Raw genomic sequence first — 19120 nt, forward strand, 5'->3', positions numbered from 1 at the left:
CTTGCACCCATCCAAAATCTACCTTAAACGGTAGATTAATTACAATTTATAAACATTTAAGCCACTCACGTTGATTAACGTTTATCCATATTCCAGAACTAAACTAATGAAAGTTTCAAAATTAAACATATAGATCTAAACGCAAAATACTTAGAATGCGGGCGTTTTTTGCATTTAGAATACAAAAATACAGATAGAGCAACACTTTCCCATAAAGTTATACAGGTACTTGTATCACGGTTAAAATCTGTTAAACCGTACTATTGTATCTCTGTTTTATTGTTAGCCTTAGGTCTACTAATGCCATTAGCATTTGTGTACGGAGTTATGGTAGATTGTTGATGACCTTTGAAACTACTATATTTAGCCTAATTAACAATGCACAAAAAACCCTTAATTCCATATTGTATATTAGAATAATCATTTTACAGATCTTCATAATTTATGCTTACCGCTATTCCCTCTGAAATGCGTATTCTTTTCCTCCTCCTACTTCACTTTCCCAGTAATCTTCCTTCTCCCCCACACTACCGTCATAAGCATCCCATTTTCTCACAAAAATATTTTAGCCTTTTATCTGACTGAAAAATTAATGCATGAGCATCCGCTTGTGTAAATGATTTGAAGAATTCCTCACCTACAGTCACATCTATCTCCGGCCATTACTTTAAGTGTCTTATCTTTTATTCTTTACGCACATGGAAAAGTGTTGGGAATACTGCGCAACCCTGTCTTTCATTCTTGCCTATACCTAACTACCTCACCCCTCCATTCGTTATCTGCATCTGTGCAGTTCGCGACATGGACAGATTTTTAGATAAGCCTCCAACTCTCCTGTCTACTCCCATCTTTTACAAAATGTCATTAATTGTGCTCAGTTTACTCTGCCGAAATTTTAATTCTTCTCCAAGTTCACGAATCATGAAAAAATATCCAGGTTAAACTTCGTATTTCTCTCTATTATCACCTTTATTGCTATGACATTACGTGTGCCTATCCGTTATTTTAGTTCAAGCTCATTTCCCTGCAAAGTACTCATTTGCACATCTTTTTATTGATTATTCTAAGGATTACCGCGTGTGAAATCAGACTTAAAGTCCTACAATCTTAATGTAACCCTTCTTTACCCTTTTTTGCTATAGCATCAATGCCGAACAAGGCATAGAAAAAATATAATTATTCCGACGAAATTCCTCCTTCGTGAATGGATGAGTCCATAAAAATTCTTAGATGATGGTTTTCCCAATTTTGGAATTTTTCTCGATAGATGTTCTTGATTGGCCGAGCCTTATTCGATTTCATTTCCTTCAATGTCTTATCTTTTACGGTGGCAAGTGTTAATACTCTCAGGCACCCTTATCGACACCAACCTCCTTTTCAACACCCAATATTACCTTTTTACTATATTCACTATATGTCACACTATATTCTTCTATACTTTATTTCTATTTTAAGTCACTGCATTGGTAAACTATAATAACATTATAGAATATATTATTCCTAAATAGAAAGGAGTTTTTGCCCTTCAAATGGTTTTAGAATATAGGATCTCAGTGGCTTTATCACGTTAAATTTTAATGTACGTAATAAACAACTCGATTATATCCTCAAACTGCTTATTCGATGGGACATATGAATGGACGAAAACTCTTAAAAAGCTATAAAAAGACAAGGATTGAAAAAAGTATCGGCAATCATTTTTTCCTGCCGTGTGCGTGATGTGGTGAATCCAGGCGGTCGGTTATGTGTTCGCATGATCTTGTATCGGCATTGATAAGATGACAGTGTACACCATCATGGCCACTGAAGATTTGGCAAATTGACAGATCCGCGCTAAATTTTTCCCGAAGGTCTCCACGGACGACTGAGAACAGAGTCAAGTATATGTTTGCTTGCGGAGACCTTCTGCAACGACATCACGACGACTCCCCAACCCCCTGATAGTCCCGACTTGGCACCAGTAAACGATGTTTTATTCCCAAATGTGATATTCGTCCTCGAAGGACACCACCGTGGGACTCTTAAGTGCCGTTAAAAAAACTTGCACGCGTACCCTTAAGGACCTTTCGGGATCCGTCTACAAGGGGGCCTTTGTGTCGTGGAAAACCGCTGCCAAAAGTGCGTCGGCGCTCAAGAAGAGATGTACATTGAATAATTTTGGGAGGCATTGCAGCATATATAGTATCTTCAATAAATCTATTTTCCAGAAAGTTTTCTCGATACGTTTCATGCGTACCACGTGCGATAGTGAATAACTCAAGAGGTATATCGAAATAATCCCACAGATTCTCGAGCGTGCCGTTTGGCAGATAATGCGAGGAACGCTTTACGCCAACGAACCATTACCACTCAGTCCTCTCGGTGTGAGGAAGAAGACGATGGCCAGGCTGAAGGGAAGGAGTGAACGAGAGTTTCCTCGACAGTGGAGTTTGAGGGTGATTGGGGGTGAAGGGTGGGGGGCTGTGACAATGTAAATTATCCTAGGCACACCATGAGCGGGCATCGAAGGACAACCCCGAGGGGAGGATGGGGAGAGAGGGGAGGTGGAAGAAGTGGGATAGGCGTCCGGCGCTCGGCCCCTCTTCTCCAAATAACTCCACACTCACTGCCACGGTGTTTGCCCTCACAGTCAAAGTGGATGCCAAAAGGTCGACTGACCGTTTATCTCCAATTACCGGGGTCACTTGTTACCTTATAGAGTAAAACATAAATTCCCCCCTAAATAATTTGGCTAAAAATTCAGCCTTCTTCAATATTTAGAGAGATATTTGGGGCCGATTTTTTTTGGAATCCATTGCTAAGCACTAGGGAGAATGAAGCAACTTTGGGTTTCCACAGGATAGGATTTATTACTGTCAAATTGTTTCGCAAAGCTGTATCATCATCTGGACTGATGGTACTAGAGATTAGTCTCCCCTCCTAGGCATTCCACAATTACTTCCTAAACAACCTTCCCTCCCACCCGAAACCAAGAGACCAGCCACCGAACTCCAACCTCTCCCGTCCCGCAGTATCCTCTCGCACACGCCCAGGCCCCCACTTCACCTATCCTCCGCCCAACACCCACCACTTGGTGATACATAAATAGGTGTAACCACTTGTACCATCAGATCAGATAATGCTACAGTGTAGCGAATCTAGTGGGCAAAGATTACAATCTGTGGAAACGCAAAGTTATTGTTTCTTTCTTGTTCATTTCCTTAGTATGTTTCATTTTCTAATGCACTAATATTATAAATGAACAAATCAAACAAACTTAATTATTTAACAATCTACTGAACGAAGATAAAAAATGTACATATCCAATGAGTTTTAAAATAAAGTTTTTAAATGGAACCATCTGAATTAAATGATAACGGAATATCATGACATTTATGACGGTCTTGATTAACTGTAGAATTGAATCTGAATTGCAATTCCAAAAAAGTAAATTTAAAAAAACCAAATACAGACATTTATTGCTATACTGAAATCAAGAAACAGCAATGTATACTTCTTAACATTAGGATCAAACTTTCTGCTAATTTTTCGAGGATCATCGTCTTATTGATATTAAAGAGAATTATATCAATGTTGTAGTACTAAGGTTCCAGAAGCGTGACTTATGGATAAATTATGTGATATAAATAGCATTCGCATGAGACTGAATACTAAACACTTTAACAGCCTAAGATGACAGTGATTGAGAAGATGCACCTTTTGCATGCATATATTTGCTTTTCCAACTCATTTTCACCATACGCGGATTTTCAATAACTAAAATCCAAATTCGTAGAACTACCCGGATTGTTGGACCTCAAATGAAATACTCGGTGTCAAATGAAAGCTCCGAAGAGTTTCATTCCGACATAATACTTTGTTTTTTCAGATAAAATTAGATGTTGAATGGAATCAACAATAAATCACGTTCATTATCTAAGAGTGATTCCTCAGCATAATGTTTATCAAGAGATTATTGATAAATTATTTTTAATTTTTAATCTTAAACGCACCTAATAAAACTCTATGAATAGCAAACTGTTTTGGTGGTGTTGCGGTCGATTAATCGGACTTGTCTGAATTACGATGCCTCGGGCAACATTGTACTTAAATAGCGCTACTTTAGACTGCCACTCTTCGTAACTTTGCAAATAATCTACGTCCACTATTGCAGAAAATCATCAATTACTGGTTTTTATCTAAATCCCTTTACTAAGTTTTAAATAAAATGAAAGCAGCCATTCCGGGAAATAGAGCGATGGCTGCGCCAATTTTATCTAGAGATCTGAACGCAGGGTAAACGTCCCGCAGGGTTACGCCTCGCAGTAAGCCCCCAAGTGTGCTTTGCCGTGTACTCTCTTCAAAGAGTGGCGCGGAGGCATGAAATACGTAGAAAGGGTCTCATCCCCGAATCGATCGCTCGGAGAATGGTGGGATCCACATCCCGAATGCTCGCTTTGCACTTCACGAGGAGGCTTCGGCCCTCCCCCCTTCCTCGACGGAGCCCCCGAAGGCCCAGAGGGGAGGGGGAGAACGGTAAGATGGACCAGAGAGGGGATTTCCAAGTTCTCGCGGGGATCTTCGGGGATTCGGGAGTGGGAAGACGATCGCCATTGGAGGCGATATATCTCTTTCAAGGTGCGATTTTCTTGCAATACTTTAGGGCGAGAGCTGATGGGCGGCGGCGGGGGCCCCGCCCGGAGGGAGGACGGAGTCTTTTTATAAAGGGTCCAGAGGAGGGAAGACGGAAGTTTGGTGGAGGAGAGGGATCGAGGCGGGGGAGGATAAAGAGCTAAACGGGGAAGATCCGCAAAGGGGTTTTGGCGAGTGTTTGCGAATGGCGAAAAAAGGGGAGAGGAAGTGGGGGAGGGGGACCGAGGAATGATATTGGCCAATAGCACGGGAATTCACGTGAGTGTTCACTTTCTCTTCTTCTGTAATGTATCCACGTCAATCTTTATGATTCCTCATTCCTTATAAAGTTAATGCATTTAGAATAATAACGTGGGAATAAATAATGTGAGTTCTTGGGTTTAACTTTCCTTTGGTATCTCACCCCGGACTAAGAACATTAGGACTGGAAAATTAACATTCTTTACATACTTCGAAGATTAAGAAAACAGCAACGGGGTAGTCGTATTTGGTGTTAAACACGGTTGCTCAAAGACACCTGCTCTGAGACTGAAACCTGTGTTTCGCTGGTGAATGCTCCAGATGATGCTACGACGATCCCAAAGAGAACTTCAAACTTGATAAATAAATTATTCCTCGAGAGAGTACGAATGCAATCAGTATATCATATACTCAATTTATTGCCCCGTCAAGAGAGATATTTTTCTTGTCGGGCCAGAAATCCTGCACCTGTGATTGGGAAGATTAAAATTCGACATATTTTTTGAGATGCAAGACTCTAAGGACGCAATAACATTAAACAAGGAATTTTACCGAGTCACTAATATAACTGATAAATACTGTTATCATGTCCTCACAACTGACAACTCGGAGGAGTGAATACTTTTCTATTCGTAAGAGTTTTTGGAGATTATTGCTTATTATCTACGTAGGAAGCCGCAGGAAATACTACATTACACTCAAAGTATAAATGCAAATATTAATAAATATAAAAAGATGGAATAATAGTATGAGAAAGGAACCTTCAAAGACTTCCATCGAGAATACATACAAACACTATCGTCCTTGACTGGGACAGTATTTGGACTCTTGAGACGTTGAGCATTTCATAAAACTTTGCGGGAGCGGAGAGATTGGAGGCAATAAAAGTTGAAAAGAGCAATTGCCATTGAGGTATCAACGGAATTCTGTGAGGTAGATAAAAATAGGCGAGGCTTATGACTGCGTGATCAAGAACAAAAAGTTGGGGATGGCCAACGTGACTTGCGGCCAACAAGGAAGGGATGCACCCAACGCTGAATTCAGAGCGGTGGCGCTGCCGTATTTCATTTGTTATCGTGTTAGCGTTTGCGAATTTCCATGGAATACGGAATCATCAATGTGGCATATCATCGAATGTTGGAAAGACTAAGATTAACTGTACAGAAAAATGCTACCTGGTATATCCACAGTATTTTCCTAACTTCTAAGGGTATTTAGATTATTTTCTTTTGTAATAATTTAAAATATTTGATCCGTCAACTCAACATCCCTATTTTAATTTCGATAAAAAAATCAAACTTCTTACGGTTCCATTTAAGTTACGGGCATCTAAATGCTTGAATTAATTATTTGCATTTATTAGTAGTGTTTTGGAGGTGCTACGACTCATGAGGTATGTCATGTGAAAAATAAGTTCTCTCGGAATAAATTCTCTTGAATAGAACAGTAAACCCTTCCTTGGGCCCATTAATGCTCAAATACGCTCACATAGAATGTAATTGGAGTGGAACACAAGAATAAAAACAGTAGGTTATTACAAGGTAGTGGAGAGTCTTTGGATAACGAGAAGGGCTCTATCAGAGATTAAAAATAAGTTAAGTGTTACATATATAAATAATTCAGGATGGAAACAACAAAAGAAATTAATTGCGATCAGGAAGCCTCAACACACATACGCGGAGAATACAAAAATGGAAAACTGAGGAGAGATTTGAAATGGCAGATAAAAAGAGACTTATCCGAGCATGGACTATATTTTAGCAGTAAACCTTCCAAGTCGGACAAGTAGTTTGCAATCTGGTACAAGGATTTTTATCTCTTTCAACTTGTGACGTTTTAAACGTATGGAATTTAACAAAATGTAATTGATACGTCGATACGGGCCTAAAATTGAGTAGAAAATGGGATAAAATCGAACACATGAGACGCAATGGCCGACGTGGATAGAGGAGAGGGTGGCTGAGTGAAGGGGGGTGTGGCAAGTGGACCGACCGCAGCAGTGGCGGCGTTATGAGTCGAGCCCCGGTGTGTTTTGGCGGCGTGTGAGCAGAAGTGGGCGAGGGGGAAGGGGCGGAAAGGGAGGCAGCTGGGAGGAGAGGAGTGGAACGTAAAGGTTTCCCAGCGGTTCGGGGTTGGTGCCCTAATGGGAACGGGGGCAGTAAGTGGTACCCCATCCACCCTTCAACGCCCTTCCCTCCACGCTTAGAACTCGGAGCGGAGAACTGGACGAATGGGATCCGAGAGTTTTGGCGAGTTTTCGAGCCGATGGTGTTGGCAGCGGCGAATTTTGACTTTTTGCTCCTGGATTTGCGCGCTCTTATCGCCCTAATCTGCGGTTCAATTCCACGGGAGAATGAAATAAATTAGACGGCCTCTGCGGGGAACTCAGCCGAATCGAGTGTGCTCAGACTCTTCCCCGGCTCGCCGTTTTTGCGATCCAGGGAGGGAGGAGCGGAACGAATGAGGAGCGGGGAGGACTTGTTGGAGAGCTAGGGAAATCAAAAAGCCACGGTATTGCATCAAGGAAGAGAGAGAAAGAGTTCTGGCTCTGTTAAAAGCTCTTTTTTCCGTGGCTCGATCTTGACGTAAAAGACGCATTGAATTTGTTAGATGGCGGTTACTTTTTTTTGCGAGTGTCGGTTGCGTATCCGGAATTGAGAAGGTCGAAATTAACTCCAGTCGCTACTCTCGAAATGTTGAAGACTTGGTCTCATAAGAAGCTGTTATTCTATAGACGGATGCTGGAAACAAACTTCACAAATGAGCACTTTTTTTGGCGATGACCTCAAAGCAGTAAAAGAAACAATCCTGAAGTTTTAAGGTAATTTGCATCTGCTCGAGGCAGAAGTTCAACTTGAAGAACCTCAAAATGAACCGGAACATTTTCATTATGAATAATTCATTACGGAAAAAAACATCTGTGAATGCTAGAGGCAGCAAGACGGCAGTAAATTGATAATCCATATGAGTTAGCGCTCTTATGAAGGACGCCATTCAAAAACAATCATTCATCATCAAAAATTACAAAGAGTTACACTTCGACGTGACTTGGTATTCTTGTTAAACACCACAAGCATCAAACTCCACCACGTCTAAATTCGCGATTCATATTCATTAACCCATCTAAAAAATGAGTTATTGTTGGCACCTTAAGAATATACAAAAAAAATTATATACAGACATTATATGAACATTAAATAGCATGCACACCCATGAATTGTTATGTACAAATTTACATACGTACTTCGGTGCGCTTTGGCAATATCATCATACATGCACTTTTGAGTCATGTACGCTGCAAACTCTGACGAGTCCACCAATTAGGACACTGAATCACATTAAAAGCCGCAGAAAGAGACCTGAAACTCTCTTTGCTAAAATTCTCTGTAAAACCAAGGACCAAGTGGGCATATATACAATCAGTGATGCAGAGAGATATAAATAAAGACATGCGGTGCAACTATCTCGCTTGAGTGCCAAGTACTGTGAGAGTGCAAGAGTTGTGAAGTGAAGCATGTGCTCAGAGAGGGAAAGAAATAGCCGCCGCACGGATGAGTATCCCCTGAGGATCAGGCCCTTCAAAGAAAGAGAGGGTGGCTTGAGAACACGTGAGGGAGAGGGCGGCAAGCGGTCGTTGGCTACCATACTGGCGCGGAGTGACCCATTTCATAGGCGAAAATAAATAAGAAATGAGAAATTAATGGACTTCGTGTCGCTTTCCCATCCGCCGACCACACTTACTCCCAGGAACCCCACGCAACTGTAAAATCCTTCGCCAGAAGGTAACTCATAAGCTCGGTCTAAATGTTTTAGAGTCCCTCCAGCCATTTAATTTCCCCCCATTACATTTTCATCTCGCTCCATGTCTCTTTGGCTCTGGTACTTTCCAACGGAAATTAGTCCAAGATTGAAGTAAGCAATGGTGGACAAATAGCGTACACTGCTACGGGACGTTTGTCATAGAGACCACATGGAGCGCATGTGAGTCCATGTTCTAATAGTTGGGTGGTAATCAGACCGTGACTCACTCTTTGCATGCAGCTAAAAGTGAGCAATTTAGAAGCCTGCCCAAAAGGGGGCGCGTAAGGAGCTGGATACAAAATAAGACTTCAATTTTACTTCCCTCCTGAGAAATGACATAATGAGTACTGAATTAAGACTTTGGACGCCATCAACAACGACAGTATATATAATATGCATTGCAAGCTGAATTGATGGTCGAAAATTTAACGACGCTACGGGATGAGAAGCGGTGGTGGCAAGCATCGTTTACGTACTCGACCAAAAGCAGATTTTAGAAGCATATTCAGAACGCCGAGAAAAAGAAGCAGGTAAGAGGTTTTCTAATTTGTTAATTAAGAATAAGCGGAAATAGTAGTGTGTTCTTTTGCACTATCCGCAGCGTAAATAGAATGGCCGATGCCGCAGGAAGCGAAAGTATTGGTTCAGAAAAAAATATAATGTTTGTTAAGTGAGAATGGCAAAGAAGAGAACAGAGGATAAAATAAGTAATAATAATAGTAATAGAATTAATAATAATGGATGATAGTAGTGAAATGGATATATCTGAGTGGGGTGATTAGTGGAAGCAGCGGAGGAGCATTTCCATGTACCTGAGGAGGTCCCGCGAGAGCCCGGGGGCGCGGGGAGCCGGTCGGCGGGCTGGGCGTTCCCGCCGCCCCCCCCAACCCCCGAGGCCCCCGCCCCCACCGCCGCCGCCGCCTCCGCGCCTCCTCCGCCCTTCTCGCGACCTCGCTTCTCGGAGGATTTGCTGTTGGAGTTGCTGTTGGTGGGGCGGGAGGACTCCTCGTCCGCCGACGACGAGGGAGAAGAGGAGGAGGGGGGGAGAGTTCGGCTCGCGTTGCGCGCCACTAGCCGCTCTGCAACAATAAGGGAAGGGATAGACGCACGCACGCACACATCATCCACCCCCGCACACACACAACCATTTCACCCTCTTCCCCCCCCCTCACACTTCCTCTCAAGCGACCATCTGGGCCGTGCGCTCAAGGTGGAACAAACCCCTACTATCCGCTATGAATCACTCACATTTCTATTTTCAATTGGGTTGTCATTTCGGTGCCGCTTATTTCATATTTATAAACTTTTGCTAACGAAAAACAACGACTCGATCTATTAATGTAAGAATGAGACACATCCCAGCTCTTACTTTACGCCATGTTCATCTTGATGAAAGAAGACACCATGCTTTCCCAGATTGAGTAATTTTATTACGACCTAAGATTCGTTACAGCGTAACATCTTCCGGTGAGGTTACGCCGCGACGAAACCTAGGTCGCAAGAAAAATACTGTGCGTGGAAAAGCAAAGTATCTCCTTTCATCATGATTGATTGTCACCATGGTACACCTTAAACTATGTTATTTACCACTCATCTTTCATAATATTCACATTATGGCATGGGCACCGCGAACATCTCAGCAAAGCTCTCGATAAAATAATGCTCCATTTCCTGGGTGAGGGCAAAATTATTTTCAAAATACATATTTTCTCCGCAATTGGTTAAATAGCAATGTTTTTCTCCTTTTAAATGTAACCGAAAATTTATTAGTTATCTTAATTTTGCGTGCGTTTATCTTGTTACGTGGGTATAAATATTCATTTCAAAGATATATCCATTCTTTCGGATTATTACCGCTTGCGTTTTCTTCAGTTTAAACGTTTCAATGATACTCCAATTAGCGTCTTCAGGTGGAAGGACATTGTCAAGGATGCCAAAGGATATAGACCTTATACCTGGAGATTATGTTTGAAATATCAGCGACATCGTTGTCAACTGAAGCGAAACGAAAGTGATGAATACTCTGGAGAATGGCCATATCTACCACACGACCCAACGGAAACCTTTGCAAGAATAATCACTCAATTTTAAGCTAAAATCTGACATGAGATGAAGCAGTGAGAGGAAACATCGCTCTTTATTCTGGCCAAATACATTTTGCTTTCTCATGAAAAACCCGTCCCATACGAACTAACATGACAATTTAGCCCAAAGATGTGTTATATTATCCATGCAATTATCTATTTGCTTTATTCACAAGAATGTAATCAACTTCTACATTGGAATTACCCCAAAATGCTAATATTTGTCGCCGTAATACGTATTAGACGTGAAATAATAATTTAAGCCCTGTTTATTTAACGTTGTACCAATAGCGATATGAGCGAGAATATCAGAAAAGCTAATATATGTTAGAACAAATAAAAATAGTTTCAGTATACTAACCACCGCATATTTGCGACGCATAATTCAATGCAGAAAGCATTTTTACTCCTACCGGGATGGCGATTATCGAATAAAAAGGAGGATAATTCGAGGTATTTTCTGTGAAAATAAATATGAAAATTGAAACGTGAACAAATCGAATGCATCATTCTGATGAGCACCATATTTAACCCCCACTCATATCTAATTAAGACATTGTTCCACCTTGAACGATGACCTTACAATTCCTCATCTTTATATCCAGAAGAGCAGAGAGGTAGAGAGAGAGAGAGAGAGATGTGGGAAGGGGTGAAGGGGGAGCGGGGGTTGTTACCGGAGCGTCAGTCGAGTACTCTCCGTCCTGACCCTCCGGCCAAAAATGGGTTCGCAGACAGCAGTGTTTCCCGAGCAGATATGTCTTAAAGAAACGGTATCGACAATCCTGTTTCCAAAGACAAAGATTTGGTAAATATAAAAAAATATATCAGCATTATTTAAGAAATAAATGATTACTATAGAAATAGAAATAGAGTGATCACCTTTTCATTACATGATGAAAACTGCAGCCTTTTGTTTGCTGAAATGGTCAAGAAGCTTCACGTTCTCACGAGTTGACGGTGAGGCTTTAGGGATTGTACCCAGAATTGAACCTTGAAACATTAGCTCAACGTTCAATTTCTGTAATCACCAAACAGCAGTGGCCGAGAACTAATTCACGAATCAATGAATGTATTAAAGAAAATTAATATAGCTGAAACGGGCCATTTATTATACCTTTAAAATATACAGAAAATAATATTTGATTCTCATTCCAAAATTTTCCGTTCAAATTTTGCGAAAATTCACTCCAAAAATTAAATTTATAAGTTATCTACGATACCAATTGTTTCAGAATTGTGAGTCGAGATGAAAAATCGAAAGAGAATTTTATTTCTGCGATCAATAAGAAATAATTTACATATCTGGGGAAGATAAACACTGCTGTAGCGTCCATAGTGGAAATAGGCAGGTAGGATTGACTCCAGCGAGAGCATTGGACTCCAGCGACGAGAGTAAGTCACACTGACGGCTGCGACAGGACTAAACAGATATTTAATAATCATGGGAATATGAGGTATTGGCCAAAAAAGAAGGGAAAAATATACAGTAAAAAATCGTGCTAGTAGGTGCAAACTAAGAAGGTGATGTTCTCCTGTAGAAACAAGTTCGTGAAATGATTTGGTAATGAATTATTTTCTCATTAAATACTAATATGTTCCGCTAATTGCTGTCCAGAGGTACTCGAGCCCATAGCTTGTGCTGGAGTCGATCCCCCCAGATCATATTGATTGACACACATCGATAAAAAAAACTATTTGAATGCCTTACATCAGTTTAGGTTCTTAATCATATATCACTCATTTAATATTAATTATTCAATAGGCTGGATAAAATTAAATTGTAAAGAGTTCACCAGTCTGTTCGGATGGAAATCATTATCTTTGAATATGCAACCCGCGGACATTAGTTTACAAACTGCTGCCATTGACAAAATCGAGGCAGCTATGCATAATCATTTCTTTCAAATAATCATACGATCATCGAATCATATTAACGATCTCATAAGCTACCTGTACCTTGGATAAATGCTGTAAGTATAACATCGATGACATTAAATCCATTTTTTTCATGAATAAATGGATGTCATGATAAAATATTCATTACATTTTATTAGAAAATCATGCACGTTAATTTAAGAAGTTGTTCATTTATTGTTATTTTACCTTAAAAACTATATTTTTCCAAAGCTACACATTCTGAAACCAATGGAAAACAGCGAATAACATAATTGAATATAATTATGTGATCAAAAATTCATTTTTTCGTGTATTACGCTCATAAAATGAACAACAGAAAGGAAAGGGGAAATATGAATGACATGCAGGACATTATAAGAATTGTGATTGAAAACTGATCATCTTATATACAATCATGACAAATTATATTATATTTACATAACTTAAGGTGTCATACAACTATTTTTGGTCCAAATTTTCATTATATTCGATATTTCGTTTCTGAAAATCAAACATTTAAAAATATACCTCGGTTATGATAAAGAATGCTTTAGAATTAAACAATCATTTTAAATAATAAAGGAGTCCAGGGTTTAAACGAAAAAATGTACAATGTCAATTTGATCAACAGAAGTACTTCTTCACGAATCTCAGGTTATGGAATCGCTGTACTTGAATATAATAACGAAGACGCGGGCTTAATTTGTGTCCTACATTTGGGTCAATATTTTCACTGGAAAATGGAAACTCAAATATTTTCCTCTCGATATGAAAATAATTGATCGCTGCTAAAAGCTCCATCACAATATTCATTTATTGCAACATAAAAGTGAATCTTTTCACGGAAATTTGAACAAGTTGTTAGAATGACTCGTTATTTTTTGTTTAACCTGGTACATAGAATCAATATCAAATCATTTTCAAACCCGCCCTTTGCTGGAATAAATTAAACAAATTTCAATGATTTTCAAATGAAATGGCATAATCGTCATCCTACGTGCGAGAGAAAAAACGTGAAATATTCCTCACGGGAAGTTTGCGACCATACTCGCCATCCCACCATCACTCTATGAGTCTGCAAACAGATTTATTTTTCTCTATTTTCGGGAGATAAAAAATAATCCGCTTGCTTCCTGATGATTAAAAAAATAAGCTCAAGCCACTTATGAACACTAAAAATTTTTACAATAGATTTTAGCATAGATTTATATGATCAAATGATATAGCAAAAACTTAATTATTTTAAAATAGAAAGTCACTGTAAAAATGACAAAGCTAGAATGCATTGGTTGATGATACGAGCATTATGCCGTTAAACCGGGTAAGTATGGACATGTTGGCACCTTCCGTTAAGGAGAGGATAATGTTGATGCTATTTTTCCCTTCACCCTTCCCCCGTTTCCTGGATATCCTATTCCTACTCAATTACCTGCCAAATGACTTTAGATGTCAATTAACTTATATCACTTCCATATTGTTTCTTACTGGATTTTCTGCATTTATATGTGTCTGTGGGTCGCGGTAGTCCAGAGCTAGAGCGTTGGACTACTGACCGAAAGGTCCGGGTTCGATTCCCGGGCCTCTCTGGGCACCTGCAGCTCCACCCTAGCTGTGTGATTTTTCGGAAACTAGATCTTCCTGAGAAACCATAACTGGCATAGGGAAAGGAACTGGCCCCCCTATCCTGATGACTTGCACGGAATTAAAATTTCTCGTCGCTTAAAATGCATTGGCATTAATATTTACCCTATTGAATTGCATATGAATTATTTTCCAGTCTACGACGATTGAACCGAATTCATCATTAACCTTTTTATGGCAATAAATTCTAGTATCGCAATAAATTAAAATAAGAAATAACAACACAAACACGTTTACATGCAGTCAGATTATAATTTCTTAAAAGTAATAATATATATAAATAAACAAAATACATCGACAATTTTAAATGAAGCTACAGTGAGCGAAGGTGTGGTTCGCTATCCAAAAGAGAGGGAGTAAGCAATGAAATGGCAAGAAGTTTGCATCTGTAGGAATATTTGATTTTCTTTCAAATACATCACATAGCTTTACGTAGTTTGAATATTTCTCACTCATGCAAAGAGGTACGGATAATAGCTGACAGTCTTCTCCGGGAGTTAAGTACTAGTTAAGGGAAGGAGAAGCCGGAGGGGCTTCCCCTTTGCTGATGTCTCCCAGATATTCACAGCTCTCACACAATGCAGTTACTATTGCAAATTACTAAGATTTAATTTGATCTCAGAATCATTTGGATGGAATTAAACGACCAACCCATTGAAACAGAACGCGATTAGTTATCATTTCTTGTGCTTTAACTCAGTACATATTTTTATCACAATCGTAAACCTGTCATGCCCCGATGTAAATACTAATAAAAATTTTAGAAGTATTTTATGCGGGTAATTGCTTACATCTCCCCAAAAAGGGTTTAAGAACATTTTTAGAAACGAATGTACGCTCACTAGTAAGGGTAATTCAGTAGCCAACTTTACTTTGTTTCATCAGAATCATCTTTCATTCCTAGCAAACTTACCAATCAAAATTGTGGGAATCAATGTTAAAAATCAATCAACCACAGAGAAATTGTTGTCTTTGACTGAACAGGTCTTTTGTGGACTTAGCCTTAACCAGGCGTTATATTATGACTGTATTTTAGAAAAATAATGATTTCATGAAATAAATGGAAAGTAGATAGCAAATATAAAATGGATAGATGTTTCAGTGCCAGTACCCATATAATTTATGACGACTGTTGAAATTATGTTCCTTTAATATGCTATCATACAAGATACTATAGGATAATAATGATATTAAATCGAACGATTAATTATTTCATTTCTTTTTTAAATCTTGTAATTCTCTCGCTATATTCTACATACCTTGCATGTATATGATGGTTTGAATGCTCTTTGCATGAGAATAACAGAAAAACAAACTCGATCTGTGCCACTCCAGCTTTTACGTTGGCTGAGCATCTGATGAGAACGGAATGCACAAATAAAATTGAATACAGTTGATTTAATTTTACAATCAACTATCGGAATACATTTTCATTTAAAGTAGCAGTGATTATCCCGAAGGTTGGTTAAATATATGAGGGATGATCTCCCCTATTAATAAACTCTATGCGGCGAGTGAAATTCACAGCCCAGAGAATGAAGAAGCCCCTTGAAGCAGCTTTCCCTGGGCCTCCTGTGGTTCCCTCCCGGAAATTTCTTACACCCAAAATATCTCTCAGCTTTGGTAGAGTTGAGAGTGTCCAAAGGCGTCCCCGTGAATCGAACCCGGGCTCTCAAATAGTAGCGGAGAGCGCTCTATCCGCGGGACTAGCAAGCAACCATGTATTTTCTTTAATTAAAATTAAATTATATTTGACATTTATTATTAAAATATAGTTTATAGGGAATACTCAAATGACGCCACTGTCATAATGCATAGCTTTTTCAGAAAATGTCTCATTGTTTCCGTCATGTGGAATAAACTGTCTCAAACAGATGTCTAAGAACGGCAGATTGAATTTGACTATAATTAATTGGGACGTCAGTTTTAAAACTTCAAATTAATACGATGGAATTTACTAAGTGTAGCACAAACGTTTTTGTGGCGTAAGAGTCTCTGTGACCCTCATTTTATCCACTTTAACCCTCTGGTAGAAAGAAAATGTGGCAAGATGTCCTGATGGGCAGAGAATCCAGCTGCTGATCGGAGGCCTTGTCAAAATTGATCTCGATTCTATGGATTCAATTAAAGCACCGCAAACAATAGTCCCTCGGGAAAAATTTCGAATCAAACATTGAAAGAGTAAATTTCACGCGCCTTTATAGATTCATTATTACTCCGGGGTAATCTTTAATTTGAACCCATCTAAACCAACCCTTACGTTAATTATTGCGATAATGAGAAATGTAATAAAGCACTACTGCTGGCATAAAGTATAAGTGACAGCAGCGTGTACCCTTAGGTAGTAATTAAGACAGCAACGTCCAGGCTGTTACAATTTACGACTTCGGCCTCAAGGACGCAATTATTGGAAAAATCGCCTCTATCGATTCAAAACGATTGAATCTTCCAGTTTACTGATCAAAATTATATTGTCTTCGTCCTTTCCTAATGTCTACATCCATCGCTATATCATATTCCTCATACAATAAAATTTCACCTTAAAAAACGGCCACTATTCCTTTGTGTTTTATTTTATGTTTCAAATTATTCTAAGAGCAAAGAGTTCATAATTTTTTTATGCATCACCATGCATAAACAGTGTTCTTTCATGTTTTTCCTCCATTTCGTGGCAGGCAAATTTAATAAAATCAGCTTTACATTAAATAAGGTATGATATTCCTTTTTACATTATGTCTACGATACTCTGCTGTCCTTGAATACTGGTTTCATCTTGGTTGAATTCATGCATTGGGTCACATAGATTCTTCTTAAGCTCATAATTCTTATAATTCGTGTGTTATGGGTCTTTTCGAAAACATATATCCAAGACTTTCTAGGTATTTCTACCACCGATAACGTTTCAGCCCTTTGAAATCAGTATTTCCTTGAATGTTCATAGTACATAATTGTTTTTATTAGAGATTCACATCCGTCGTCATTATTTAAAAGAAAGAAATGTACGGTTATCATGCAGTTTCGATTATGTTGGGCAAATTAATTTTTAAGTTACGTTTTACTACGTCTTATTTTCATACACTAAAAATAAAACTATTACTCTAGTACTGTGAAACTTCGACAGCCATTTTTGAAACGCATGAGGTAAAATGAGAATATAAGTAATCAGACTGGTAAAGATGAGCACATTGCCGGAATTACGAATGAGAAGATTTGTTAGTATCGATGAAATTACATCCCCACTTCATGACCAGTGTTCTGCAATAATACAATTTCTAGTTCATAGTTTTTCATTCAACTGCTGTGGAACTGTTGGAAATGAATGATGACAAAATATCAACTATTTCTAAATATCTTACGAAATAAGATTAGAAATAATAAATTTAAAATAGCTGAGACGTAGCCTATTGCAATCGAAGTGTGGCGAAGTGGGACAGTTTGGAAAATTCTTCCATCCCAAGACTCATGAAGTATTCAGCTTAAAACTGTGAGATAGAATAATGCCGCTGTTCAAGCACTTAATAAGCGGGTGAAATTGGCGGTGAAGAACGGCGAAAGAAATTATGTCACTACAAAGCGACTACCAGAGTTATAGCATAGGCGGCGTCAGGCATCGAGGGAGAGGCAGTGGTTAGGGTGAGCGGAAGTCTACGATCGTAGAGAGAGGAGAGGGTGATCCACACCGAGGCGGTCCGGGATGGCGGCGGTCGCTGTCTCTCCTTCCCGCGAAAGAAGAAGCGAAGAATCAAGAAGGATGGAGAGAGAGAGAGAGAGAAAGAAGGAGGGATGGGGGAACGAGAGGATGAGAAAGGAGGAAATGGGAGATTCCGGGATATAAATTGCAAATAATATTACCTGCCCCTCTAATTTAAGGAGAGCGAGCATAAGCCATTGCTCAACCCGGAATTTATGATGTAACTTAATTAGATGCTCTTTCTCGTGGGATATAGAGTTGAAAGAGGTGGGGGTTGGGCGTGTTGGAAGGGACTTGGGAGTGCGGAAAGGGAGGATAGAACCCTGGGAAATTGCCCAGTTGGAGAAGTGGAGAGAGGGGATGGAAGCAAGAGAAAGAGTGGGCGAAAACAAGGCTGAAACAGGAGCTGCAGTAAGGAGGGGAACTGATTAGGACCGAGACGAAGATTTCCCATCAACATTTGTCAATGAATGTGTTTTACTCGAGCGACCGCTACGCGAGGTGAGATGATTCCAAATGAATAAATTAGTATTATATTTATTAATTCATGTATAAAAACCGACACTTGGAGCAGAGCGCAAGGTGCGAAGAGGGATTGAAGGAGAGGGGAGTAGGAGGGATTGAAAGTGCATGAGGGTTGGGCGGAAGAGAAAGGAACATCGGTCTTGCTGGGATGACGAGAGAGTGGGAGTGCTGAAACGAGACCGTGATGAAGGGCCACGAGACTGCAACTCATTCTGGTGCGATTGGGATTAGCGCAAAAAGGAGCGGCGAATGTGGAATCCGGGCAGTTTTGAAACAAAAGGGTGAAAAAGCAGAATAGGTTTGAATCTTAGAAAGCAGCGAGTTGGCTGAATCGCGAAGATTCCCATTGAAATGAACTAGGTGCGGGTGGATTCAAAGGGGGGGGGGATCACTTTTAAAGAAACGGTCTTCATTTTCATTTCAAACGAGCCACCGTGATAACGTCTGCTTTCTCTTCCCCGTTCACCGTTTCTTTTTCTTCTTGTTTTTTTATTCCTTTCCTTAACGCCCCCGCCCCCAAATCATCCGTTCACAAACGCCAGGTCTGCACCATGGTAGTACACCATCATTCCCTCGCCATTTCCCGCAATTTCCCTCCTGGTTCTTCCTT

At 39.7% G+C, this 19120-nt stretch overlaps 1 protein-coding gene across 1 annotated transcript in view; it reads right to left on the reverse strand.

The window, feature by feature from the left end:
• Window positions 1–5125: 5125 nt before the first annotated feature.
• Window positions 5126–19120, reverse strand: part of LOC139696001 (lachesin-like) — a 481837-nt gene continuing 467842 nt past the window's right edge. The window contains exons 8-9 of the mRNA XM_071594649.1: window positions 9486–9752; window positions 5126–5199 (exon numbers count right to left, since the gene is read on the reverse strand). Of these exons, the coding sequence (XP_071450750.1) occupies window positions 5126–5199; window positions 9486–9752 (341 nt within the window). The remainder of the gene's footprint in view (window positions 5200–9485; window positions 9753–19120) is intronic.

This window comes from Hetaerina americana, unplaced genomic scaffold, assembly GCF_022747635.1.
Source record: "Hetaerina americana unplaced genomic scaffold, ioHetAmer1.1.p SCAF_1, whole genome shotgun sequence".
In the NCBI taxonomy this organism is placed as follows: Eukaryota; Metazoa; Arthropoda; class Insecta; order Odonata; family Calopterygidae; genus Hetaerina; species Hetaerina americana.